Source organism: Cricetulus griseus, chromosome 3, assembly GCF_003668045.3.
Source record: "Cricetulus griseus strain 17A/GY chromosome 3, alternate assembly CriGri-PICRH-1.0, whole genome shotgun sequence".
NCBI classification, from domain to species: Eukaryota; Metazoa; Chordata; class Mammalia; order Rodentia; family Cricetidae; genus Cricetulus; species Cricetulus griseus.
Window position 1 is genome coordinate 113,543,992 of NC_048596.1, and position 25,656 is coordinate 113,569,647.

Below are 25,656 nucleotides of genomic sequence, written 5' to 3' on the forward strand. Positions count from 1 at the left end.
AATTCTCCTTCCCAATAATTTTCTTTTCCATAAATTCCCAATAACCCCCACCAGGACAGAAGGTGGTTTTGGAGAACCGAATCCTTAGATACCTGCACACCTATCTCCTTTCATTCCAGGATAATCCCAACCGTCCCCGCCCACTTACCTTTTTCTTTTTTCTTTTTGCACAGCCCCGCCCCAGACAAGATAAGCCCCGCCCCATGAAGGGAGCCCCGCCCAGATGAAGGAGCCTCGCTTCAGACTGGGAGTTCATTCCAACGAGTAGCCCCGCCCAGACGCACTAATCCCCGCCTAGAGGCGGGGGTCCCGCCCACATGTGGGAGTCTTGCTTCAAACTAGGCCGTCCGTTCGCATGGGTAGCCCCGCCCACCTGTGGGGGCGCGCCGCGCGGTAACCCGGAAGTGGCTGGCGGCAGCGTGCGGGGGCGGGGCGGCGCGCTGGAGCGGGCCATGGCCACCGCCGCCGCCGCCGCCGGCTTTGTGTGCCTCGCGCAAGCCCCGGCCGTCCGCGCCTCGCCGGGGCTGCGGGGCCGCCACTGACCCGCCCCACTCGCCGCGTAGCGCTTGCCTGGCCCCGCCCCTGGCCTCTCCGCCTCTTCGGCCGGCCTCCTGCTCCCGGCGCGCACCCTCTGCGCTTTCTGCACTTCCCTCCCGCCCGCGGCGGGCTCCAGGCCGCCCCGATGCCCGAGCCCGGCCCCAGGATGAACGGCTTCTCGCTGGGCGAGCTGTGCTGGCTCTTCTGCTGCCCGCCTTGTCCGAGCCGCATCGCCGCCAAGCTGGCCTTCCTGCCTCCGGAACCCACCTACACGGTGCTGGCGCCCGAGCAGCGCGCGCCCGCGCCAGCTACGACCCCCGCGCCCGCCCCGGCGGCTCAGCCCGCCCCGGCCGAGGAGGGCGCGGGCCCCGGCGCGTGCAGCCTGCACCTGAGCGAGCGCGCCGACTGGCAGTACTCGCAGCGCGAACTGGACGCCGTCGAGGTCTTCTTCTCACGCACGGCTCGCGACAACCGGCTGGGGTGCATGTTCGTGCGCTGCGCGCCCTCCAGCCGCTACACGCTGCTCTTCTCGCACGGCAATGCCGTGGACTTGGGCCAGATGTGTAGCTTCTACATCGGCCTGGGCTCGCGCATCAACTGCAACATCTTCTCCTATGATTACTCGGGCTACGGCGTGAGCTCCGGCAAGCCCTCTGAGAAGAACCTCTATGCCGACATCGACGCCGCATGGCAAGCGCTGCGCACCCGGTGAGCCCCAAGTTGCGGGTGGGGTGCGGGCTTGTGCTTCTGAATCGTGGCATTCGTTCGGGATCGCCAGCCCGCGGGATTATAGAGCTCAGACTTAGAGGGTCCTGTCTGCTTTTCACTGGTCGGCGCGGCCTGGCGTCTTTGTGGCTCGGGTTAAACGCACGTGGCCGCCGTGGGGGGTGCTAACGTCCGGGCAAAACCAACTTGGTTTGGATTGAGTTGTGTGATGAGCTGCTCTCAGACCCCGAAGGTCTGGTAGTGACCTTAGGGTTCTCAGTTCCCTGTGAAAGCTGGGGCAAGACGATGACCTCTGAAAGACTTTCCTAGTAGAAAGTATTCCCGGGGCGATGTCTGAACAGCTATTAAGGCAGGGGAGGGTCGGGTGTGGTGAGGACTTTGCCTCCTGGTGGGTCAGAGTAGCTGGCACTGAGAGATCAGGAAGTTAGCTGATGTTGGCACCTTCCCAAAGCCCCACCAGTAGCACAGGATGTCTTATAGGCCTGAGGGAATCTGTTGACCTTGAGTTAGCGTTCATAGAACTGGGGATTGTTTGTTGAGGGTCTTTTACATGCCGGGCACAAATTGTCATAGTTTGAGGACAGACCAGGCTGAAAAAAAAAGACGCTCGAGTTTTACTCTGAACTTAGACAAATGTGTGGTTTGTGGGAAAGTCAAGTGACCTGCCCTGTGCTTGTGACCTTTCCCACTTAATCCCTATAGCACAGGTAGCAACTATACCTGAGGTCCTGTCTCTTACAAGCTTGGATTTCTTTAGAGGAACGAGTCCCCAGAATAAGGACAATAGGCACTGTTGTTGTTAGAGACTTTTGTATAGTTCTTATGAAAAGTCTTATTTGCTGGGCTCAAGTACATGGCCAGTGTAGTGATTTTATTTCCATATGTGTTGCACATATGTTCATAAATTATCCCTTGGGTTTCTGGGGAAATGGCTTGTATAACAGAGAAGTACTTAGTATTTACTCTGTGTTGCTTGTTTAGATTCTTCTGAGGTCTTGGAGGAGATAGCCTCAATTGGATTATAGCTTTTGGGAATTGATATAGGTAGATGAGGCTACAGATGTCCTGATGGACTGGCTGAGAAGCCACAAGTAGTTACATGCCACCTGTTCAAGAAAGGGTTTCAAAAGTATGTGTCACAAGCAGGGAGTGGAGTGATGGTGTGTGATACGCCATAGCACTCCGGAGGCAGAGGCTGAAAGATTGCTGAAAGTTTGAGGCTAGCTCGAACTACGTGGTGAGTTCTAGGTTGGCCAGGGACATAGTTAGACCTTGCCTGGAAGAAGTATGTGGGCTAGTCAGATGGCTCAGTGAGTAGAGGCTGCTTTGCAGGGCAAACCTGGTAACCAGCCTTTCATCCGTGGAATCCAAAGGTGGAAGGAGAGAACTGGCTCTTCAAGGCTGGCCTGTTACTGTAGTAATTGTGCCCCCCCCACACACACCTTTCATATATACAAACACACAGTTTTTTTTTTCTTCACACAGTTATTTTTAAAAAGCACATGTTGAACAATCTTGAACCACTAGAATCTGTCATAGTGAAGGTATTAAAAATAAATTTTGGTACCACATGTTTGGAAAGTTATAAAAATTTTTACAGAGCATTCCTCTTATGTGGGCCCGTCTTTATTGAAATAAAAGCCTTTTATAGGGTTGACCCTTCACTCTGAGTATGTGTATGTGTCTGTCTTATCACATAGGTGAGGTGTAGTTGCCTTCTGCAGTCCATTGCATATGAGAAGCATTGTCTGGGGGTACATTAATTACCCCAGAATTACCTGGTGGTATCTCTGAATTTTGCTTGGTTTTATTTAATGCTATATCAGAACTCAGACCTAAAATAAGTGTGGTTTTTTGTTTGTTTTTAGTTTCTTAAAAAGCTGTTTTTGGAGACAGGGCCTTAAGAATCATATGTAGACTGGCCTCAAACTCACAGTGCAGCTGGGAATCACCATCACCTTCTGCTTCTGCTTCACAATTGTTGGAGTTACTGGTGTAACAGCAGCCCCTGGCTCCCTGAATCTTAGACTTTGAAGACAACTCACGAGTCCTCTTGTCCTGTGCTCTCCCAACCTTTAGACTGGCTGCCTACAGTAGGACACTGGTTTTTCCATCTAGATCATGCTTTCACAAACACATTGATCTGTGACTGCCTCTCTGAACCAAATGTTTCACAAAACATTCCCCCCTCCCCCAAGTGGGTGCTTTGCATAGCAGAGTGTGTTCTGTTTTATTTGACTTTAAAAAAAGAGTGCTGGGTGTGAAATGTTAAGAGTATTTCCCAGCGCCTGTGTGGGTACTGCTTTCATCCGCCCACCCCATTTTGACAGAAGGATAATCTCACATCCAACCAGCAGGTTTCCTGACTGATACTTTAGAGCTCTTCCATCCAGTTTTTTTGTAGTCATTGGATTTCTCAAAAAGTGTGAATCTGGCTTATTGTAATCTAGATGTCACCCAATTCTGGGGCTGATCAGGGCTCCTCTGTCACCTTCCTTTAGCCTAGATTGCTGCCTTTCCTGTCTTACTCTCTGTGGCCCTTTAGTAATATAGCCTGGGGTAAGCCCATTTCTTCCCTCCCCAGCTCTGTTGAGGTCATTGCCATGGAAGGATATCTTCCACTCCCAGTGCCAGTTTTTCTGGGCTGGTTCAGAACCCCTCTTCCAAACCCAAGGTCTTCTGTGAGTGGTTCTCCTACTGTGACTTCCTGGTTAATCATATTGCTCAGACACTGACTGGAGCACTCGCTGCCTCCCAAGTCGTCTGTCCTGGCCCGTGGATTATTCTCTGAGAGATAAGTTGTCTGAGTCAGAGCTAGGCAGCCCCAGAGTCCCACGCCCAGGACTGTACCCTTCCTGAGCTCATGGCTGTACCATTTGGGTACATTTTGAATGTACCCTTCATGTTAAGAGAGATCCTTTGTGTCCCATCTTGTGGCTCATGTGTTGAAGGCCTGGTCCCCAGTACATTGTTCAGAAGTAGAGCTTTGGGAGAAGTAATGGGATCTTAAAGGCCCGACTTATCCAACAAGTTAATCTGTTGATAGCTCTTAGTCAAATGAACTATTGGGAGGTGGGGAATCCAGAAGCAGAGCCTGATCAGAGGAATTGATTCACCATTGTGCTTTTGAAGGTTATGGCTTGCCCTGGCCTCTTCCTTTCTTCTACCTGTTTCCTGGCTGCCATGGGAGTTGTAGTGGGTGGGTGGGGACAGTTCTCCTCTCTCATGCCTTCCTAATATTCTGCCTTGTCACAGGCTTTTAAAAGCAGCATAGCCAGCTGAACTTGGATGGACTGAAGGCTTTGAAACTGTGAGCTAAAGTAAATCCACCCTGAAAGTAGTGTACTCCAGTATCTTGTCACAGAAACGAAAGTGACTAACACACTTTGCAACTAGCACTCAGTCCTTGAGTTTGTGTGGTATTGTCACAGCTGCTGTTTAATTGAAAGTTCCTTGAGGGAAGGACCTGACTTCTCTATTCCCAGAAATTAGCACTGGGCCTTAAAATGTAGATCCTGGTTAAATATTTGTTCAGGGTGTTTCATTTGTACAATGAGTTGAGTGCCCTCTTGATGATGGGCAGTTGGTGCCTCTGAGTTGCAGAGCTGGATCTTATTTTACCTTCAGAGCTTAGTATCTGTGGGTCTAACTGTCCACCAGAAAAGGAAGGGTAGGTGTCCAAATGTATTGGCTTGTGGTCTCAGCCACTTTCAAGCTGTTCTTGTGGCATTGTGGTGTCTGTGTTGAACAAAAGAATTCTCATTCCTCACTTATACTCCGTTTTCATGCATTACCTGTGTGCAGCTCCTATGTGTTATTGGGATATTAACAGAGAACTGGAGCTCTTCCCAGCATGCAGATCCACGTGCATGGATAAAGGCAGGAAATCCCCTTTAAAAAAAAAAAATGGGTACAGAGGCAGAAAGGTTGGTTTACTATTTGGGTTATAGGTTGTTGTTTAAGGATTTTAACATTTTTTGAAAAAAAGTGTTGGAGAGAAGGTAGAGTTTGAAGGAGCTAGAAAGTGTGACCTAGTGTGGAAGAAGAAAGTTGGCATGTGGCCATAGGGAGTAGCCACTGACTTGAGCCTGATGGAGAGCACCAGGAATGCATCCTGTGGTGGACATTACAAGTGTGCTATGAATGGAAAGCAGCTGCAGGCTTTGAAGCATTTGTAGAGAGGACACTGGAAAGCATGGGAGCTTGTTGGAGCCTGTGTGTTGCTTGAGTTGGGGGAGAAAGTGGCTGATGTGTGCAGGACAAGGTGAGGGTAGGTGGGTCTAGGCCCTATGCATGCTATAAGGAAACATCTTTGGCAAGGGCAATTGTGTGCACACTGTAGATGTTGTGTGAATGAGCCTAAATAAGCAACACCCAAGGATGAGGTGTAAAGTAGGCAGAGTATTTTAGCTGAATGTTCTGAGAATCTAGAGACACAGATACTGGGGCATTCATGATTTGGTTTGTTAGTGGCATTTACTGATGTCATCCACAGAAGTCACCTCTGAGCCTTCTATTTGATGTGGGTGGCAAGGACAGTGAAGGAGAAAGGCATTTGGTAACAGAGAAAGCAGATGCAGAGAGGGGAGATGAGAAGGAGCTTTTATGCCTTGGTTCAAAAGGCAAATTAACAAAAAAAAGACCCAATATTTCATTCAGTCAGCAAACCATTTATTAGCCATTGTCTGTCTTTTTCTCGCTCTGACAACTGAATTTAGAAGCAGCCAAACATGTATCCACATGCTTTTTGGTCACTTTAATGTCTGTTATTCACAGGAACTGTGATTTGGGAAATCCTGTGACAGTCAAGCTGTGGTAGCATAGGTGGTGGGGGCTTAAAATGCACCTTCCATTGCTTTTGAATAGTATTTAAAATTGGCACTCACAAGGTGTAATTGTCCTTAGGACAATTCTGAGCATGGTGAAGTTGGTAGTGTAACTTCTTTGTTCTCAGAAGGAATACTGTGTGTGAGTAAGAGAAAAAGCCTAGGATTTCCGCCTGACTCTGATCAGTGTAGTACAAAGACAGAACCTGCTTTGAGCACTGTTTGATATGAGGAAGAGGCACAGTAGTATTTATGGAAAGGAAATGTGCTTGTCTCCTGGTATCCATGGGAGGTTGTTTCCAGGACCCCGTGGATACAAAAATCCACAGCCCAAGTTCTCAGTAGAAAATGGCACAGAATTTGCATATAACCCACGTGCATCCTCTAAATCATCTCTAGATTGCTGGTAATATCTAATGCAATGTAAATGCTATGAAAATAGTTGTTGGATTGTACTGTTTAGGGAATAGTGACCAGGCAAATGTCTTGTTCAGTAGACATGCAGTTCATATTTTTTGGTACTTTAGTGGTGAATCTGCAGGTGTGCAACTTGTGGACATAGCGGGCCAGCTGTCAGTGCTAGCTCACAGTTCCAGGAGCAGTGGGAGACTCCCATTAAGAAAGTGGCTCCTCCTCAGAGTAGATGTGTTCAGGCAAAGCAGAGCCCTCCCTCTGGCTGCTCCCTCTTTTTCCCCATGCTTGGCTCTTAGGCTTACTACTTTGCCCCTGCAGGGATTAGAGTCTGAGTTCTTGCCTTATCCCAGGGGAACCTGCTGACTGTGGTTCTGTCTGATGGACCATGTACTTCTGCTGTGACCCAGTTGCAGGATAAGTGCTGTTGTCTCTGGTAATGTGTAACTCCTTCATGGGCCTGCTCTCCTCTTAGCATTTGCTTTAGAATACTCTTGAAGACTCATCCTCCAACATTCTCTTAAATTGAGTCTGGAAGAAGGGTTGCCAAAGCCCTTTATGGCTGGCTGTCCTGAGTCTGTCCAGACCTTACCCTTAGGATCTCTTTGCTACCTACCCTCTGCCTCCTCCCTTCTCCCTCCACCTTTAACTTCTCTCTGTTTAGCAGTCTTGATAATCCCAGGGGAGACTAAGGGCTTTTGAGATTGTGGTGTTCACTCGGTCACAGCTTTCTCATCTACACTGGCTTCTGCTAGCCTCATACTGAAGCTGTAGGCCTGTTCTCTTCCCCACCCAAACACACAAACACATATAGGAGGTAAAAAACAATGATTTTTTTTTTTTTGTACAGTGTTCTAAGTAACAGATTTCTGGATTTTGATGAAAAGATAGGATTTATAGACAGTAGATAAAGGTCAAACCTTTTAGATTTGGCAGTCAGTTCTAATTCAGAACTACCACTAACCAACGCGCTCTCTTACTTTGTCCCTATGTGCTGTTGTAGCAGCAATAGGTAATTTATAAAGAGAAATTTCTTCCTTTTCATTCTGCAGCCTGGGAAGTCTAAGATGAAGACACCAATAGGTTCTGTGGTGTATTGAGGGCCCTGCCTTAGCTTCCAAGAAGGTTCTTTGAATGCTGGCCTCCTTAGAGGGGTGGGAGGCTTCTCCTTATGGGATAGAGTTGGGTGGGTGGGTGGGGCTTTATTTACATTGCACTATCTTGTGCTTGCTTACAGTGTGGCCTTTCTATATAGAAAGTTTCTGAACCCCGCCTACCCTTATCTTCTAGTCTTGTGGTTTCTCTATCTTATTGGGCAAAGAAAGGGTCCTTTTATGATATGCCCACTCCCACAGAAGGCATTCTTCCTTTCAGGGGGTGGGGCCATCTTGGTTCATCACCTCTTGAAGGCGGGAATTAAGCTTAAGCATTGGTCTTGGGAGGAGCTGTGGCAGATGCATAGCTCCACTGTGTCTGCCCTGTCATATCCAGTGCTCCACATTTACTGTCCCGCCGCTAGTAGTAGGCTCTGCTTTCCATTCATTCTGGATGTGTCACACAGAATCTTGCTCTTGAAGAGTGGAACACAGTTAATTCCTTAAACCGGGTCAATGGGGCAGTAATGTCACTGTTCTTTAGTAACCTCATGTGTGGGCACCTGATGAAAGCCTGGGAGTGATGGTAGTGAACAGCCAAGGAAAATAGGGCTCTTACTTTGGGTGCTCCTTGTATTCCTGCACTTCCCCACAGACACTAGCTGATACTGGGCCTGCTGTGTGGATGCCATCCTGAACAGTCTAGGGCAGAGAAGGCAGGAGAGGGATGAGGACAGAAGCTGCACAGTGCAGGTGGACTTGTGTGGTGTGGGTTAGAGGTCCCCAGCGTGAGATGGTCCAGTAGTTTATATCTTCATTAGGAGATTTGCAGCTGGAACTGGATTCCAGTTTATATCAGAATCACACAGGCAAGGTTGTTTTCAATAATAGCCTTGAGAGGCACATCCCTGCCAGCCTGAGCTTTCAGGAGTTTTATGATTAAGGGAACAGACTTTAGTCTAACAGACTTGGATTTAGGTCCCATCTGTGCCACTTAAGTTGCTTGATGCCCATTCAGATGCTGTGGCTTTGTGCAGCCTCCATTGAATATCATAACCAATAAGGTGGTATAGCTGGTAAGAACTACACCAGGTCCTGATACAGCACCTCCACACAGAGAGGCACAAACATGAGATGCCACTGCTGGGGATGGTTGATAGAGCTGTTGGAGCTGCTGTGTCAGATGACATTGGAGACCAGTCCCCATCGGTTGTTGTTTCCCCACCCTGTCTGCAAGGAAATGTCCACACGGAGCCTCACTTTGGTGTGAGCTTAGAGCCCAGAGAAGAGACATTCTTAGGATATGTTGCTTTGGAGAGCCGTGTGCAGTGCAGCTGTGCTCCTACCATGGTTTTTATATTCCCAAAAGAGCGCTTTCCAGGAGCAGAAACCTTACCTGTAACCCAATACCTTCAGTCACTTTGCAGCAGGCTGTCCTTTGCACACTGCTGCAGCCACAAGGGAGCCCTCTCTGATGCAGCAGGGGCCAGAGGCTTTGGGGGAAGTCAGGACAGGGGTGAAACCTTGGCTCCTCTGGCCATTTGGAACCTTCTGTCTGCTCTTTGCTAAGGGGACAGCCCTAAACAGGCACTTGCCCATTTCCTGAAGTTGACCAAGGGACTTGAATCATGTTTCCTTTTAAAATATGAATGTTCCCATAATGCTTTGCATCTCCTATTCAGGGAGTGTTTTCAAGGCTGTGTAACGGAGCTCATTGATAAGTTCCACGATATTGATTCACTGTAGAGCTAAAGGGCTGTGGCACCATGGTGAAATTGGAAACCTGTTTCCAGGAAGTCTGGTTTGCTCAAGTCCAGGGCTGAGGCGACAGTTAGCTGAGTATCAGTTACATACTGAGTGGCTGGGAGAGCCACTGCCTCTCAACACAGGACTGCTCACATCTTCAAAAGAAAAGGAACACAAAGAACCCCTGCGTGCTGCTTCACCTGACATTTGAAATGCTTAGAGTGAAGTGTGGGCAGTTGCTTTGGGGGAAGAGTGAAAAGCAGACCTATATTCAGAACATATCCATCAGAGAACGTGCCTACAAATGGGAAGTGTGACTGCTGGCTGCCACTGCAGTGTTAGGGTTGGAACTCAGAAGAGAGTTCCAGCTTAGCCCCAATTGACTTCAGTGATTGTCTTGATGTAGCCAAACTGTGCAGTGGTGCTAGAACAGATCAGCTGTTTATTAGTATTAGTATTAGTATTAGTATTAGTATGTGTGCCATGGCGTGTGGGTGAATGCCAAAGAACAGCTTTGCTTCTGCCTTCATGTGTGTTCTGGGGGACTGAACTCAGGTGGTAGAGCTTGGGCAGCAAGCCCTCTATGTGCTGTGGGATCTCTCTCAGACTGTATTATTTTAATTTTATATACCTGTTAGGAAAAGACTATTCACATGCTAATTTGCTTCTCTGCACATTTTATATTACAATTAGGCTAGATGAAGTAAGTTAAGGAATGAACATGCCATCTCGGAGTTAATGGAAGAAATTAGTTTTTCTACTAGATTAGGAACATACTGAGCTAAAAATAAGCTTGCAGAGGGGTAAGAGTTCGGGCTGTCATCAGTGTGTAGAACAGATCATCATGGGTTCCTGAAGTCTGAGGGTTCACCCTCTCGGTGGCACCCACTGGCCTTTTCGAATTGTACCTAGGCTCAGTGTTCTGTAAGCATGGCCCACCCTGGTTCTGAGCCTGGAGAGCCCTCTGGTCATGTGACCATGGTTTCAAGCTGGAGAGCCCTTTGGTGCCTTTCCTCCTTTATCTGAGCAGTCAGTCATTTTCCTGATACTACCTCTTTCCCATCATAGCCCTGGTCCCTGTCTGCTCTCCAGTCCTGGGTAGAGATGTGATGTGACTTGACTTAGGTGTTAGCCCCTCAGTGGTGGGCTCTTGATAGGGTTCCGGGATGGGGGCAGGAAGGGGAGCTGCTGCACCACTAGAATAAAATAGACCAGTCAGAATTTGACTGGAGTGTTCCATCCATGTGAGAGGTGATGAGGTAGTGTGCTCAAAGTTGGGGTGTACTTCAAAAGTAAGGCCAATAGTATTTGCTGATGCAGAATGGGAATGCCAGAAATGACAGCAGGAGCCAGGTGGGATACACTCCTGTAGTCCTAGCTCTTGCTGGCATCCCAGCACATGGAAACAGAGGCATGAGAATCACAAGGCCAGCCTAGGCTACATCCTGTCTCAAATAAATAATGAATGAATATACAAGTAGGTGCCTGAGTGGTAGGAAAGCTGCCCTTGCGGAGCTGGATGGCTAGGGGTAGGGTGGTAAGGCATGTAAGGAGTGTGCTGTCAGGTGTCTGAGAGAGGTGCCCTAGCACCTATTTTGACACCTCAGTGCAGATGGAGAAAAAGAAGTAGACCACAAGTGTGCTGTTCGGGAGTGAGAAGTCTGGGTTTGAGGTAAGTTTGAGAATTGAGGAAAGGATCTATTGAAGACAAACAGGAAAAGAAAACAAAACAAAACAAAACCACCTATGTTGACTGTTCTTGTCAATTTGACACAAACTAGAATCATCTGAGAAGAGGGAAGCAGAGTTGAGAAACTGTCTCAAGATCCAGCTGCAAGGCATTTTTTTTTTAATTAGTGATTAATGAGGGAGGGCCCAGCCTATTGTGGGTGGTGCCATCCCCTTGGCTGGTGGTCGTGGGTTCTATAAGAAAGCAGGCTGAGCAAGCTGTGAGGAAGAAGCCAGTAAGCAGTGTCTTTCCATGACCTCTGTATCAGCTCCTTTCTCCAGGTTCCAGCCTTGTCTTGAATTCTTTTGATGATAAACAAAGTGTAGTCAAATAAACCCTTTCCTCCCCACTTAGTTTGGTGTTTCTTTGCAGCAATAGAATACCTAAGACAACACTTGAAAGAGTTGTCACTTTTGGGCCAGCAAGATGGCTCAGTAGGTGCACATGCTATGAAGCCTGACAACTTAAGTTTGAGCACTGGAACCTACACAGTGTAAGGAGAGAATTCCTACAAGACCCATCCCCTCCCTCCCCCAACACACACAGCACATGAATGGATGAATGTAAATTTAAAAAGTTAAAACGAGAGAGTGTAGCCATTTTTGCCTGGGCTGGGCTGGGCCTGCTTTACCCTGCAAGAACCCTGTTCAGTCTATTTTCTCCTTCCAGGGTCTCTGGTTGGTGTTTCTGCAGGTCTAGAAGAGGCAGGTGCTGAAGGACAGATCACTCTTGGCTGGCCTCTTTTTCTTTGGAGGGAACTTCTTGGGGTCAGATTGTGTGTGTTCTGTTTACCTAGCTTGTCTGTCTGGGGAGCCATCACTAGTTTCCCTTGTTCCATTGAGCTCCCCCAAAGCCCATAGAAGGTTCTGTGTGCTCACCTGTGCTGTGCACTGCAATTTTGACAGCAGTCTCCATGACTGCATGCTTCCTGGCTTCCACTGGATCAATTTTGAAAAGCCCTCCTACCGACCTGGTTTGCTCTTGATCCTTTTGATGTGTGAAGTGTCAGAGACCCATAATTACTTCCACAGGATTAAGGATGGTGAAGGAGAAACGTTTTAATTTCCACAGTGCTGGCTGCCTGTCTGCCTCTTCCTATTTCCCCTCTCAACTGAAAGTGGGGGGAGTGTTTCTTGGGACTTTCACAGGCTTCTTCCCAAGTCCATTGTTATTTTTGAGTTATCCTATTGAGTTACAATAACTGCAAAGTTAATTAACACCCCAAACGATTGGAGTCTGAATCTCGTAGGAGTTGGGAGTTGTCTTTCCCATCTTAGCTTTTCTTGTAGAATGAAAGACTGCTACCTGTGTATTTCTGAAAGGGGACTTCCCCCATCCCAAAGGCTTGATTCCTCTCTGCCCATCTATGACTGTCATGTGCTTTCTAGAATCCTCTGGCTCCTGGTCCCATGCCACCCTTACCTGCACTTTGCCAGCATAGAAGACTTCCCTGTCTTGATTCTGATTTTGCCTCTGCTGGGTTTTGCCCCTCCCTAGTTCTCTGAGTAGCTTGTCTGTGTCTGCCTCCTCCTGGGATTGTAACCTTTTTTAAGGAAAGATACAATCATAACTAATTGTTATTAGACTTAGTAAGTGCCCAGTGCATTCTTCCTGCAGAGCTGGTCCTGCCTGCTCTGATAGCATTAGTGGATGGACTAGATAATCTGAAGGACTGGGTTTATGCTTAGGGCTCTTTTCCTTTTTCAGATTCAAGATCACAGGTCTTGATCTCCTTAATTCTGGCCACAAAAGCATCAGTCAGGTAGCTGATGCAGTCTTTGCTTTTTCTTTGTTTTTTTGTTTTTCCATGAAATCCTTCTTTAGTGTTGAGTGTGGAAGTGTACCTCAGCCCAAGGAAGGTATAGGGATCTGGGTGTAAGGACCAGGGAAAATTGAGGTTATCTTTTTTCTAACCTGCCATCCACTTCCTCAAACCAGTCCTAATGAAAGATGAAGCTTGCTTGCTTAGAAAATCAACACCCCATATCTGCATTCCAAAAAGGAAACCAAAATGCTTAGAGGGGACAGGGTGTGTATGTGAGTGTCTGTGTCTGTGTTGTCTGAGTGCAGGTCTAGCCACTGCCAGGGAACTAACTACCATCCTCAATATGTATGTGTACAGCCTTCTCATTCTGTTTTTATAATGCTTGTGAGAATGGTTGTGGTTAGTACAAACACTGTCAGCTGACAATGACAAGAATGTGGTTTCACTAACTGTTTGACAATTGCTTCATTCCCTCTGGTCTATGAAATCTTGGTATTCATAGAAAGCACTTTATTTAGAAAATCTCAATTATAAGCAAAGTAAGGAAATATGGGAATAAACTTCATGATATTAGAATTCATCTTTGAGCAGTTATTAACATCCTGCCATACAGCATCCATGTCCACTCACACTCCACCAGGCTGTTATTAGTACTTTGTGTAGGCTGTTCTTTTTCAAAGGAAGAATGTAAAAGCATTGAAATGCAGCCATGCTGGTTGTCTGGGTCCTGGCAGGATCTCATTATCTGGTCTGGTGGTGAGCAGGTGCACCCCACCTTCCTCACTTACAGTAGACACAGTGCTGGATGACAGCTGGAGGAGGGTGGGCTTGATGTGTGATGGACTGAAGGGGCTTGCAAATAGATGCAATACCAGTTAGTTAGAAAGACTGTTCTGATATCAGTCATGCAAACACGATGGAGGAGTCAGTGACAGAGACTTGGTTAGAACCCTAGGGGAGCAGTGGCTTCTGGGTCCTGTCTTGGGGCCTCAGTGCCTTTATTTGTTGTAATGAGAGTTTTGTACCCATTCTGCTGAGGCAGCATTGGTTAAGTGACTGTTTTGTGCTGGAAACATTTATTTTACTTATTATTTAGCACATCACATCTATGAAGCAGGGACTGTGTTTGGTTGACCCATTTCACAGGTATAGAAACTGAAGACTAGGGAAAAGAGTAATTTGTCTTGGGTCACACATTAAACCCCAGGGCTTGACTCCAGGTGAACTAACCTTGGGGCTTGTGTTCTGTTCTCAGATCAGGTGGTGCTCTACATGGGGTGTGTGTGTGTGTGTGTGTGTGTGTGTGTGTGTGTGTGTGTGTGTGTGTCTGTCGGTCTGTCTGTCTGTCTTGTGGGGGACACTCAAGCCTGAGTGTAGAAAAGTAAGATCAGAATTTAGAGTTCTGTGTGCCAATTATAATTTTCACTGTCTGTTTCTTTTGTTTGTTTGTTTTTGTTTTTCAAGACAGGTTTCTTTGTGTAGCTTTGGGGCCTGTCTTGGAACTCCATCTGTAGATCAGACTGGCCTTGAACTCACAGAGCTCCATCTGCCTCTGCCTTACGAGCGCTGGGATTAAAGGTGTGCACCAGCACTTGTCTCAGTGTATGTTTCTTTTTGTTTTGCCATTGGTGTGCATCAGTTGTGTAGCCTATTTGAAGTCATGCACAGGCTCACATCTCCTGCTCCCATTTAAAATTCAAATACCAGTGCAATTGGTTTATGTTTCTACTTCTTGGATTCTTTTCCTGAATTGTAAGATCTGAGCAGGACAGTAAGATGTGTAGAAATTCCAGCCTTTGAGCAAATTGAACCTCTGATGTGTCTGTTTTGGGTGCAGGGCCAAATATCAGGTAGGGCTTATTTTGCACACACACAATATTTAGTTTGCATATGAAAAGATGACTTTGAACATCTTTATAAAGACTCCTGCCACCCTTCAGCAACTCAGAGCTGTTGTGTAAAAGCTGTCTGGCTCTGGAAATCACACGGAAGAAGGAATATAGTCTCCAGTGAGCAGTTACTTGTGTTCCTGAGTGGTTTTTGAACCTTGTCCTTCAGGTCATCTGTAAAATGGATTTTGTTGTTTGTTTGTTTTTTTGTTTGTTTTTAAGGGTCATTGTTTTGCAGGCACTGGTGGTGCATGGAGGCAGAGGCGGGTGGACCCTGAGTTTGAGGCCAGCCTGGTCTATAGAGTGAGTTCCAGTACAGCCAGGGCTACACAGAGAAACCGTGTCTCATAAATAAGAAAAGAATGAATTGTTGGTCCCAGTGTTTCCAAAGTTTGATAAGATTTTTTTTTTATTATTTTAAAGAAAATTGAAAGGAAGAGAAATGAGTCAGTTCAGAGTATAGACCGTCCTCAGAGATAAATGAAAGAGATCAGCCTGGTTCCTAAGGGGGTTACAGTCTTCAAAGTGCTCCAGGAACCTTTGATCTGTGGGAACAGCAGGAGAGGTGCTGTCTCCACTTGGGGAGTTGAGGAGGAAGCCAGCAAGCAGCAGCTTAGCTGAGCCAGGGGCTGCCATTTCCAGTGGCCACCTGCCTCAGGGAATCTGTTGGCAGTTGCTTCCAAGTAGTGTCTTCTGTGTTTAACACCCCCACCTCCACCCTTAGGGCAGCTGAGTGTCCTACCTCACTCACTGATATTCCTGTAATTGATGATTAGTGATTAACTCATAATTTTTTATTGTTTATTTATTTTATTTTGAAATGCTCTGATGCAGCTCAGGCTTTGAACCTGGAGCTTAAATTAGCATTGCAGGGACCTTCCTTCCTGTAGACCCAGGGCATAAAGCGCTTGTCTTCAGCAGCAGCTGCCTAGCGCTGGGCAGTTGTGATGATTTACTGACCTAAGGCCTTGGCTCCTGACAGGCTTATTTCACGACCACAGGGACAAGTAAGACAAGTTCTGTGACCCAATTGGAGATATGATTCATTAGCTGTTGGTACATTGCTCTCAAAGTTTAGAAAGTGGTGATATCTCTTATTCCTAAAACAAAGGGACTCTGGAGACCCATCTAGACAGTCTGCAGGCAGCTGGGCTGAATCAAGCCCCCACTGATCCCGATCAAGTTTAGTCTTAAATTAGCCAGAGAGATTCAGAGGCATGGCCACTTGTGGTGAAACAGGCTGTGCCCTGCAAAGTTCTCGGTTCTTGTCAATGGGTTTTAAGATTTGGCTCCTCCATTATTAAGAAAACTGTCATGACAGTCACATGATCCATGGTTGAATTGTGATAATGGGAATGATCCCATAGATTCATGCCAATGGTACAAGAAGACTTTTTGACTTTGCAGCAAAGTAGGAAAGCAATAAGCAAGGCAGTACCATTTCCAGTTCCTGGAAAGCTAAATGCAGAAAATATGCCTTTCCACTTTTTTGTTTTTCGAGACAGGGTTTCCCTGTGGCTTTGGAGGCTGTCCTGGAACTAGCTCTTGTAGACCAGGCTGGTCTCGAACTCACAGAGATCCACCTGCCTCTGCCTCCTGAAAGAGGCAGAGGCAGGTGGATTAAAGGCGTGCGCCACCACCGCCCAGCCTGCCTTTCCACTTTTAATTGCAGTAATTGATTGCTGTTTAAATTTTTACAAACTTACAATTTTATTGGAGGGAGGAAAGGGGCAGTTTGGCAAGTACAAAATCTAGACAACTAGGATGTACTCATCTTGACTCAGGACTTAATTCCTCTCAAAAAGTCCTAATGCCAAGTCTGTAGTTTTGTTACTTATTTCATGGTGCTGGAGATTTAACCTGTGGCCTTACTTGTGTCTGCAAGTGCGCCAAGACTGAGCCATACTCCTGACACAAGATTTGGTTGAACTAATTATCAGGTCGTTGATACTTTTTATGGCCCCATCTGTCAGTTTATGTTTGCTTTAAAATGTACGAGGTTTACCCTGGATGAAAGCTAGAGAGTGGTCATCTACCTCCTGTATGGTTTCTATCCTGCTCTTCTCTCCTGCCTCCAAGCCCAGTATGCATCTCTGCAAATAGTGGGTCAAGCAAAACTGCAAACAATGTCCGGGGAGATTTCATTGAGATATGGTGGCACATGTCTTTAATCCCAGCACAGGGGAGGCAGGAACAGGAGGAACAGTGACTTCAAGGCCAGCATGTTCTACATAGGGAGTTCCAGACCAGCCAGGGGTACAATGAGACTCTTGTCTTCAAAGAGAAAAAAAAAAAACAAAAACAAAACCTAAGATAGGTAAATATGTTCTTGTAATTTTGAGCAGCATGCTTCCTCCATGTCCCCTTGTCATTGATCTTGTTAGTACTCTTGGAGAATATAAGCATCAGATGTGGGTTTTTGTGTGAGTGTTAGGAGCCAGCACCATCCAAGTATCCTGTATGTTCCATCTGCTCCCCAACAGGATTCTGAAAACAAAGCATCCTGGCTGAGCAGGGAGGAAAACAGCCTACAGGACTGACATTAATTCAGATGCATGTTCAAAGGTAGGGGTGGGGGCGTGGGGTGAAGCCTTCCCTGCGGTCAGAGGCCCCAAGTCAGCTGTGGCCAGCTGTGAGAAAGCCGTTTGCCCAGCCAAATAAACATTTGAGTAAATTGGACTTTCTCCCTATCTGAGGGTAGAGTTCCAAAGTCTAGGACTCTCAAGGGTTTGTTTATTTGAGGGATCCAGAACACTGTGCTGGAAGCAGACATTTAGGGGGAAGAGGTGGCCACATCTTCTCTGAGGAGCTGCAGTCTAGCGTAGCTTTCAGATCTTCAGAGCTGGTGTGTGTCCTTTTAAACTTCAAAACTTAACAGCAATTTGTGATAAAAGAGGTTTAAAATGTCTTTATGTGCTTTCTTTCCATTCTAAGCAGAATATGAATGGTGTAATCATTTATTAATGACTCTGGATCATCATTAGGAAACAGTATTCTACTGTGTAGTTTTTGATTGATTAAGCAGACTTAATATCTTGTGTAGAGTGAGGTCTGTTATAAATGGGGCTAAATGACAGTAAGAGGGGGGCAAGGGTGGCTGGAAACAAAATGGAGCCATGAAAGAGGTTCAGAAGTGCTTCTGTGACAATCTGAAGTTTGTTGGATAGAGCTGTCATGTTTGTTGGGGTGATGGTATTTCTACACGAAAGTGCCTTGGGGTGCTTTCTTGTCTTCCCCATCTTTTCCCCTTTCTCCTCAGCCTCCTTATGCCTACTTCTCTTAAAGGTAAAGTGTTCTCCCAGTTTTTTCTTGGGGTCCTTTTCTATGGTGAGTACCACTGGATTAGAACAGAGTATACCATCCCTTTAGTTTGCCAGTTTTGATTACTATGACTACCATCAGCAGCCTGTCCCCTGTGGCATTTCCTCTCCATATTAGTTATGTAACCCCCACTTTTATGTTGTTCTGCTCTGGAACCTTGCAGAACAACCAGTCACCTTGTCCAAGAATCACAGGGAACAGCATGGTAGTATGGGGGGATGTTTCATTCAGGGATGCTAGTGTCTGTGAGTGTCCTAGGTTGATTTAACTGACAATTTGACACAGCCTAGAATCACCAGAGGGGAACAAAAGTCCCCATTGTCAGGTTGGCCTTTGAGTCCGTCTTTGGGGACTTTCTTGGTAGTGTATGATGTAGGAAGGCCCAGTCCACGTTGGGTGGGTAGTACTGGGCTGTAAATGTTATGTTACTGTATGGACTGTATGTATTACTTTCCTCCATGGCTTCTGCCTTGAGTTACTGCCCTGGCTTCCCTGGGTGATGGACTGTGACCTGGAAATATAAGCCAAACACTTTCCTCCCCAAGCTGTTGTTGCTCATAGTGTTTTATCACAGTGGTAGGAGAAAACTAGAATGATGGGGATTAGGCTCCAGGCTGGCAGCCATATAAAAATAAATGTCACTGACCTCATCAAGACTTGTCCCAAATAATTCACAATTCAGAATGCTTTCTCTTCAATTTCTAAGCTATTGCATATCTTTGTAGTTGAGATGACCTAACTTGTTCTCTGATGTCCTGAGGATGCTGGGCTACTACAGGTGGGTGTGGTCAGGAACCCTGCTCCATGCACTTGGCACTTGGCACCATCCCAAGTCTTTTGTACACTGAGTTTCATTTTGTAGTTCAGTGTTGCTATGATTTTAGTTGTGTGGATGGTCAGGATGATGGTTAGTAAGTTTCATTGCCTTGGTAGCTGGTGCTCTCAATGTTTTACGTGTTGGTTATTATTGTGATTTCTCTTTGATTCAGTATCGTTCAGAAAAGTTTTTTTAAATCCTACATTTTTCTAAAATGCCAAGGATTTCCCTTTATCTTGGTTAAGCACTTATTTATTCTTGTGCTGGTCATTCACATTGCAGTAAGAAACGGTGCCGTGTCATTTACTGTGATTCTTGAGCTTCAGTCCCTTCAGCACTTTATAGACCCTTGCACACAACACGTCTAAGTGGTTTCCTTCTGATAGTCTGCTCCAGTGTCCTCACTGTTGTCTGGTGCTAACAGTTGAAGAAAGTTCAGTCTGAGGTCACAGGTAGTTCTGTTCCAGTCTTGCAGAGGAAGAGAGAAATGTTAAGCTCAAAGTGTAGAGAGAAAAATCCATTAGCTGGCTTGTAAATGCTGCAGTGGGCATGATAAGTTCTTAAGAGCTTTGACCCCTCATCCTTCCATGACAGAACTCTGAATCACTGAGTACGGCCTGGTGTGCAGGGCATTTATACAGAGACTGGGGCCACCAGCTCAGGGAGGGTATGTGAAGTTATCTGGCTACTTGAGAAATTGAGGGTGAGAAATTCGAACTATGTGGCTGCTTGGCAGGTGGCACTTAAGAGCTCCACTGCACACATAATAAAGCGCATTCCTTGTGCCCTGCCAGCCTTCTGGCTGGGGCTGTGAATAGTCCACATTTTTGGAGCCTGTCTTGATCCTTCAGCTAAACATCACTGTCATAGCGTTGCATTCTTTTAAAATTAGAACATGGCCAGAATCTGAAAATAAAGAGTTTCTTTGCAGTAACTGGAACCCCTGGGTGAGAGGAAGGGAGAGTGGCTGCCCAAGGCTATCACTGAGTGGGCCTGTGGTCCATGGAGCCAGTGGCCGTACTGCTCTCACAGGCCATGCTTTGACTAAGTTGCTGTGTCTGGGGCCCCTCCTAAGATTTGTACCTCATCCTTAGACTTGTGAGTGTGGGCTTATGGGAAAGGCCCAGGGGACTTCCTTATGTACTTGGAGAGAATTGTATTTCTGGCTTGATACTACTTTGCACTGCAAGGCTGCTCTCATTGGCCCACACTACAGCCTTTATTGGTCTTCTGTGGTGACATGGAGGCAGACACTAGACTTGGTCTCAGTTCACCTGACTGCAGGGAACTGAGTGTCCTGGTCTCTGTAATGGAGCTGGCCATACCAGATTGTTGCTAGGATCAGAGACAAGATGTATAGAATAGGTTCTACTGTGTGCTGGGCATTTGCTAATGACAAGACCAAGCCACTGCTCTAACAGAATTTGCCTGCTGTGAGCACACGGCCTTAAGTTGCCTATGGTGTGCAGAGATTCTTGCAGATCCAGACTTGGTCACATCAGGCCTGAGCCACAGGTAGTAATTAGCACCTGGGTGTTGGGCTGTTACACTTGCTTTGACCTGGTAAGGTTGAATCTATAGAGGGGCAGTGATGAGCTATTCTAGCAGAGGAGGAGGAGGAATGGGCAAGGTCTAGGCCTATCCATTCCCATCATTGAACAGAACAGCCTAACTCACCTTAGTGTTGACCTTCTACATAAGGTCTGTGTAGAGCATTACTTAGGAGCAGAGACTTGTGAGTATGGGCATCTCAACCTCACTTGGTACATTCAAGTCACCGAAGCCTGGTAAGCAAGTTCCAAGGCCTTCTGAGTTCTGAAGAGAACTGAGGTTGTTTTTAGAAGGTAAAGCTTTTATCATCTAGGTGATCCAAGGGGATTATCTAAAAGCACAGATTTGCCAAGTACATCCATCCTGGGTGTCAGCCCTGGGAGACAGATTGGCCATACTTAGAAGTTGGGTGTTCTGGTACTAAGTGTAGATGACACTCATGATCAGAAGCTCGCTGATCCAGCAACCTCTAGGGGCAGTCCCCACAAGCCATGTCACAGTTCTCATAGAGGGTCACAGCTGCCTTTTTCTCGGGTTCCTAAGAGGGGGGAAGGGGGTGCTCAACTCAGGCATTTTGCTTTGTGCTAGAGCACAACAGATGTGGAATCTTAATAAAATCTTCATATTTTCTTAAATTCTTTAGCCATATGTTTGTTTTTTTTCAGTCTTAGCAGTTCTAATACATTGTAGAAAATATGCTTATTTCAGGATAGACATGCATATAAGTAAATATTATGGAAAGAATTTGTTCTTGCTTTGTAGATTATGTCATTTGATTTCTCTGACATCATACACACCCACTTCTTACTACCTTTAAGATCACATCGCTAAGATTGATGTGACTTTTTAATGCATTACTTTGGTGGGTGCTTAGACACTGGTAAATTAGCAAAGGGGAGCAGTGTCTTAGAAATAATGATGGGAGAACATACTTAGGCTGAGGATGGATTTAAAAGTTTTATGTGTTGAAGTGCCCAGAGGCATCTTGGAGGGGAATTCACCGGGGTGGTGAAGTGGATTTAGGAGAAGGAACCCAGCAGGGGAAGCTCCTGAGAGTCCCTGAGAGCAGATACATGACAGTTAGTTACAGACAAGCCTTGCTCTAAGACAGTAAATTCTCTGCCCAATATAGAGGGGATGACCAGAAGCACATCTGCCTTCTTCTGAACCCCTGCATCTGTTTAACTACTCAGTCCCGGGTACTGGTCTAAATGTTCCTTGTTGTCCTAATCCATGGGACCCACTTCTGCCAGCCTGTGCTGGCCTCTTTATTCCCTGCTGTCAGGGTGAGGAGGGCCCCTCCTACCAGGCACCTGAGTGTGGGTGATAAATGCAACCAGATGGTATAGTTTGAAGGTTTTCCAGTTACAGAACAGTTTCATTTCAGAGTAGGAAGCAGGTCTGCATCTGGAGCTGTCAGTGGCATTGTTAGCATGTAGCTTGTAGAAGGCATCACCATTTCTGAAACAACTGAAAACAAGAGATATGTTGTATTTTATATTCTGCCAAAGGAGAACCATCATTACCATGGCAGAACAATGTAAGGCACAGGTATGGACTTGCTGCCTGCAAGTTTGTGAATGTAGCTAGCATAGTGGTACATACCTTTACTCCCAACACTAGGGAGGTAAAGGCAGGTGGTCTGTGAGCTCAAGGACAGCCAGGACTACAAAGTGAGACTTTGTCTTGAAAAAAAAATAAATAACAACAACAACAACAGAAAGGTTGAGAATGTCTTACCCTGAGCACTCAACCCTGCATGCTTGTCTTGCCTGCCACAGCTACCCAGAGCCTGCCACGCCTCTGGTTTGCATTTACTCCCAAAGACTGCATTATAAGACATTGTAACTGGTTATGGTGAAGTGTGTGGAATGGAATGCGGTTAGCTGGGTATTTTGAATTATTGATCATGGTACTCAATGTTCTTAGTGGCCAGGAAAGCCTTCCTGTTTACGATAAATAAGGATGTAGGATTTGCTTCATTAAGTTTGTACCCTACATAGTATTTTAATTAAAATAGAACATTGACATTGCTTCAAGGCTTTGTTTGAGACTGACTAGAAAGAGGAAATGGGAGGTTCTGTGGGTTAGGCCTGCTGTTTGCAGGCTGTTGAGACTCTGGCACACATAATCCCAGAGTCCTTGACAGGGGTGGAGGTGGCATATCAGAATGCAACCAACCCTGTAACAGCCGCCCTTGAGTGTCCAAGTATAGAAGTTGGTGTTCTGTTCCTGTTTTATTCAAATGAAGTCCGCCATTGAAAGACATGCTCCTGCCTCAGTGCGTTCTCACTTAGTGCATAGCTGCCTTTTGTGGGGTTCCCAGGGAGTCCTTTCATCTCCCAAGAGGAGGCATGGCAGACTTAGACCTTCCCAAGGAGGACAGGCTATAGATGCCCTTTGTGGCAAAGAAGGTAAAATGATGTTCACACAGCAGTATTTAGGATATCAGCTTTGCTGTCACCACCTAACTTCCTTGAGCCTTTTTTACCTTCTCCCCTAAGTAGCCCAGGAGAGGAATAGTCTTCCAGTTGGTAAAAGAGCACAGCAGGGTCACATATTTTATAATCTAATTCTCTTCTTCTTGGTTTTGAAATAGGCTTTTGCTGTCTTGCCCAGGCTAGTCTCTGGTGATCCTCCTGCCTCAGCTTCCCTATGCAGGTATGAGTCACAACATCTGGGTAAAGAATCTTTTTTCTTTAGAGTATCAATATGCCTTAATGCCCCTGGATTTTACAATAAAAAAGACAGTTTTTACTGTGTGTTTCTGTTTTATTTAGAATTTGGGAGAGCTGGTCTTCATTGTAGAATCTAGGATAATAAGGAAATAAGATATGTCAGATGTGAGAGGAATGGTCACCTTATTTTCTATTTTAAAATTGTGGGTGTGTGCACAAAATCTGCCAATGTAATCTGATGTGTTTTTTTTTAAAGAGTCTTAACAGAGTCTTAACTGTGTAAACTAAGCTGGCCTTGAACTCAGAGCAGTCTTCCTGCCTCTACTTCCTAAATGCTAGGTGTGAATCATCATGTTCAGCCCTTATACATGCCTTTAATCCCAGCACTCTGGAGGTAGAGGCAGGTACATCTCTGAGTTCAAGGCCAACCTGGTCTAAAGATCGAGTTCCGGGACAGCAGGGGCTACCCAGAGCAACACTGTCTCAGGAAAACAAAAATAACAAAATAATAATAACAAAAACATTGTTTTTGAGATAGGATTTTGTATATCCTGATTGACCTTCACTGGCTAGGCTGCCATTAAATTTGAGATGCTCCTCTTATTTCTGCTTCTCTATTGCTGGGATTATAGGGGTGCACGTCTGTACTTGGTTCCATTTATAACCACTTTTAAATAGATGGCCCTGTGGCATTGAGCACCTTGACATTGTTGTGTAGCTATTACCCCTGTTCATCACTACGGCCTTCCTATCTCCCCTCCCCACAAAAGGTAAGGCTGATACTGGATGGACTCGTTCTGCCTATGGGGTTCCAGCAGGGTGCCCTGGGTACAGACTGCTGCATCTTTGGGTCATGGGTGTGCATGTGCTAATGAAGTGTAGAGTGTTCACCCACTACCTCTGGTAGGGAAGACCCTGGTACACAGTGGGGACTAGACTCCAGTGCAGTGATGGAGAGCATGCCCCTGTCATGTCAGTGGTAGAGGTGGGATACAAACAGTTGTTCACTGTTCAAAGCTGTGATGGTACCGGCTCAGTTATTACACCTGCCAGGGAGGTTGTCTGTAGCTCCCAGGATCTGTGGCTCTTCCCCTGCTTAGTCCCTGTTCTAGCTCTGATTCACTTAGCTGTCTTGGTAATGAAACTCTCAGTTAACTTGGTAACCTTGTTCAGAACTGGTGTTTCCTTATCTGTAAAATACAGTCATACATCTAGTCTCTAAGGACCTTGCCAAGCTGCCCTGTGGTTTGATTTATTTGCATAATTGATGATCCTATTGTGTGTGTGTGTGTGTATGTGTGTGTGTGTGTGTGTGTGTGCTTTTAAGAAAGAGGGTGATGGAAGCTTTTGGAAGCAAAAGGAAGAGTGGAGAAAATGAAAACAAGAGACACCTTTGAGAATTTGGTCCAATAGAATGGAGCTGAAAATGTCAATAAGGAAGGGCCAGCGGCTGGATCTGCCCAAAGGTGCCATTACAGATGGCTAGAGCCCAGTCAGGATGAGTCTAGAGCAGGGCAGAACATCAGGGCAAGTGAGCCATTGTGCTAGCCTCAGCTTGTGTAGTATTCCATGGTAACTGGGGCGCCAATAAATCCTAGCTAGGCAAGGCCTGGGATTGGAAACAGGACACCAGTGTAGAAGGCACAGGGGAGGGAGACAGGATTGTGAAGGAGAACTTAGAGTGTGGTTCACTTGTGGGTGTGTGGAAGTGAGTCTGATTAAGTTTGGCTGGTCTGCCCTGTGCCCTGTATTCTCTCTTCACTTCATTTACTCCTCCCTCCTGTTGCAGTGCAGTGGCAAGCTAGGATGCAGATCTGGGAGCACTGATTCCAACACTGCCCTGTTCTGCACATCTCCACCATGGTCATGACCACGTGTGTATCACTGCTTCGCAGTCAGAGTATGTCTAGTTTCATCGGGAACCATCATGGTCAAAGTACAAGGCTGGGTGTGGATCCTCAGGCAAGGGAGTTAAGAACCAGGCTAACTTGTCCCCTTATTTGGTTTTTGGTAGTAATTGCCAGAATCTGTGTGGTGAAAAAGATGTCCTGTCTCAGTGCAGGACATGATTCAGGCATGCAGCAGATCCCTGAGAAAGGTATCTTGGATCGGCCATGCCAGAATCCTGTGTCTTACTCTGAAAAGTCACTCACTCTTTTACCCTAGACAGGTCCAGACCTCATTGACCATCCCAGATGTGGTACTCCCCAAAAAGACTAGGTCATAGGTGTCCCGTCTCCTCTGTCATCATTGGAGAACTTCCTAGTGGAAACCTTTTTGTTGCAGGAGCTGATGTGACCTGTAGTGTTCTAGTCTTGTTAAGGCAGTGTCACGAAGGAAACCTTCCAGACTTTGCAGGTCTCTCTCAGCTCCTCTGAGAATATGGTTAGAGTGAGATAAAGTATTTTGGAGATGTTGTAGCCCCCCCCCCCCCCCAGATAGGGTTTCTCTGTGGCTTTGGAGGCTGTCCTGGAACTCGCTTTGTAGATCAGGCTGGTCTGGAACTCACAGATATCCCTCTGCCTCTGCCTCCTGAGTGCTGGGACTAAAGGTGTGTGCCACCACT

The 25,656-nt window shown here is 46.3% G+C and overlaps 1 protein-coding gene across 1 annotated transcript in view; it reads left to right on the forward strand.

Moving 5' to 3' along the window:
- Nucleotides 1-543: 543 nt before the first annotated feature.
- Nucleotides 544-25,656, forward strand: part of Abhd17c (abhydrolase domain containing 17C, depalmitoylase) — a 39,000-nt gene continuing 13,887 nt past the window's right edge. The window contains exon 1 of the mRNA XM_027407567.2: nucleotides 544-1,245. Coding sequence (XP_027263368.1) covers nucleotides 683-1,245 — 563 coding nt within the window. The 5' untranslated portion in view covers nucleotides 544-682. The remainder of the gene's footprint in view (nucleotides 1,246-25,656) is intronic.